General features: G+C 38.6%; 1 protein-coding gene across 3 annotated transcripts in view; it reads left to right on the forward strand.

Annotated features, from left to right (window-relative positions):
- The first annotated feature begins 1384 nt into the window (after positions 1-1384).
- The window catches only part of nsmce4a (NSE4 homolog A, SMC5-SMC6 complex component), a 5095-nt gene continuing 3483 nt past the window's right edge, over positions 1385-2996 (forward strand). For 2 of the 3 annotated variants that reach the window (XR_004796785.1, XM_035663517.1), the window contains exons 1-3: positions 1385-1458; positions 2289-2542; positions 2654-2734. Coding sequence is in view for 2 of the 3 variants with exons in the window: in XM_035663517.1 (XP_035519410.1) it covers positions 2338-2542; positions 2654-2734 (286 nt within the window). In the remaining variant the exon portion in view is untranslated. Of the gene's footprint in view, positions 1459-1544; positions 1845-2288; positions 2543-2653; positions 2735-2996 lie in introns of those variants that run through there. The other variant, XM_035663518.1, reaches the window with a different exon arrangement.

The following is a 2996-nucleotide window of genomic DNA, read 5'->3' on the forward strand; positions in this document are numbered from 1 at the left end:
ATAATTTCAGGTAAACAGATTAAAAACTTATTTAAATAATTTAAAAAAAAAAATAGAAAAATGTCCAAAAACCGTTCACTTCCACCGTTGTTGTGAAGGAAACTACAAATGATCCCAGCTGGAAGTGACGGAGAGAGGACGCTTCTGGTTACCACGACAACAGCAACAACCAAAATACAGAATAAAGAAGAAGAACTAAAGAACTATCATAGCGCGCACCCTGCCGGCGAGTGACGGTGGGATGACCACGTGGACGCGCTGACGTGCTTTGACCGCCTGATGACGACGACTACTGAAGTTGGTGTCATTCTCGTCGGTAAATGTGAAACTTTGAGCTGCAGTTTTGTTTTTAAACTTTAGCAAAAAGAAAGAGGGGGGAGGGAATATACTGTGTGTACAAAATCAAAATCTATTTTTAGTTGTATATTTACTTTTTAAATAGTTCAGTTTCAGTATTTATTAAGAATAATAAACACAATGCCATATACAGTCCTATATATTTATCTATATTTATCCTCTATACAGTTCTCTACATTTATTTATTTTATTTGATTTTATTTTACTTGAATTTTATACTTTTATTCTTATATTACTTACTTTCTATATTTAGCTAAGAGTTTATTGTTTATCTTATATTGTATTTTTTTTATACCTCTTTTATTTTCTATTATACAAGTGTTTTGTAAGCTGCTAGAAATTCAATTTCCTTGAGGGAGTCATCCCAAAGGGATCAATAAAGTGAAGTCTCTAATGTAGGCAGTATTTTAGGTTATTTTTTTAACAGAGTCAACAAATGCACATTTTAGGCAGCCTGCAAATCAAGACCAATTTGCTCTCTGTGGCAACAAATTAGTTATTTTATTCATCAGGGGATTCTTGTCTTAATGTCATAATCTACTTGACGCAATAATAATATTTTTAATAGCACTTTGTGGTATCGTAAAATCCCCACATTTCCTCTGAGCTCATGATGTGTTCAAACCTGAGGATCAAAACATCTTACAGCCACATAACATAACATAACATAACATAACATCCATTTAATTTAAAAGCATCAACACTGAGCTCACATGTTTAGAAGTAAGGGGTTTGACCACACTAGTGGCATTGGTAGAATATTTACAAACACATTCCCACCTGTGTTTATTGGTTCCCCTTAATGATTATTTAATTGCCTTAAAACGTGGAAACCCTGTGTTCACCAAATAAATGTTCTTTATTGCATTTATACTTTTAATTCTTCTTCTTTTTTTATTAACCTATTTATTTTTCTGCATTTTTTTATGTGGCAGAAATATTTTTAGTATTTTAAATAAAGCTTCATTTATTATTATCATTTATTTTTTGGGGGGAGGAAGTTTCACTTTTTCCACTTTCAGTTCGGCCACCATCACAAAACTGACTTCGTCTTCGTCAACATTGATGAACCGCTCGGCGCGCCTTCTGTCTGCAACACAGGTATGTCGAAGTTACCGCGAGAAAAACAAAGGGAATTAGTTTAACAACAACCAGGCCGTGTTGTGAGTTTACTTGTAGTGTGATATCTCCTGCGGCGGGAGAGTCAAGAGTCCGGACAATCAGTTTAAGTCGCTAACTCAGTGGATTTTCTAGCTAACGTCGACTAACGCTAGCACACAGACCAAAGATGCAGACGTCTGAGACGAGATGGTGAACTGTTCAGTACTTCCGTGTTTGCGTCTGCCGTTGGCTCGGCAGAAGTTTGCTTCAGGTTTTTGCCGGTAGTCGACCGGGGTTTTGTTTTTAAAATGTTTTTTTTATCTGCTTTAGGATGTTTGTCGGGCTGTTCGCAGTAACTGCAGACCTGTGCTCGGTTGAGATTTAATGTAAGTCTAATTAAACAAATGTTTGTGTTAGAGCTCAGTAAGTTAATATCGTTTTTCAGTAGCTAACGTTAACTACGGTTCGGTCTCATTTCGCACATACACAGTACGACGTCGGCAGGTCGATTGTATTATATGAATCACAATACGTCCATTAACTTTTATTAAATCTGACGCATGTTAACGTTTCCCGCTGGGCCAATCTTGCAAATGAGCCTCGAGTAGCGGATTTATATCTTGACTTTACCAACCTCTTTGGCTATGTTAGGGTTAGCTAACGTTGCATTAAAACATAACGTTAAACAACTAAACAACGCAATCCCCATTCACATTATATCTGCAACGTACTATTTCTTCAAGAGCTGTGCTCAGAATGTAGTCAATTATTGAACTATTGGATATTTATTGTAACTATATTGGACCTGTTTTGTGTTTCCCCTCTCTCAGCACCCACACACACACACACACACACACACATAAAGCTCATTCACTAACGATGAAGAGAGCCAGAGGCGGCGGTGATGAGGAAGCTCCCCGGCAGAATGGCTCCGCCGGCCGAAGGAAAGGAGAACAACAGCAAAGTGACGGGGACGACGGTGCAGGTGCTTTCGGTCCAGCGGACCTGCAGGACGACGACAATGACCCGGGACTCCGGAGAGAAATCCGGAGCAAGTACAGAGACCTCATCAACTCAGTGCAACGTGAGTAAAAGCATGGACAGACAGGTGGGCGAGAGGTTGGGGTTGTTTGTTTGTTTGTTTGTTTGTTTGTTTGTTGACAACGTGTGTTTTTGCTTGTTGTGTTTTTTTCAGAGAACAGGGAAGACATGCTGAGTCCCTCCAACAACAAGCTCACAGAGGTTTTAGAAGAGGCGAACAAACTTTTCAAAGATGGTATGTTGTTGTGTGATACAACCGCGCTGTAGTTCAGGGTCTGTAAAGAAACGACTCAAAGTGCAATACACAACAGATACATGATCTCAGTCAGAGCAAACTCTTTACACTGGCATCAACACTGAAATAAGTTTGCATGGGAGGAGGAGGATCAGGGGTTTGTATCATCCTGTTTCCTTCCACAGTCCAAAGATAGATAGATAGATAGATAGATATAGATAGATAGATAGATAGATAGATAACATTAGATAGATAGATAACG

Source organism: Morone saxatilis, unplaced genomic scaffold, assembly GCF_004916995.1.
Source record: "Morone saxatilis isolate NCDOM2014 unplaced genomic scaffold, NCSU_SB_2.0 Contig19, whole genome shotgun sequence".
Taxonomy (NCBI): domain Eukaryota; kingdom Metazoa; phylum Chordata; class Actinopteri; family Moronidae; genus Morone; species Morone saxatilis.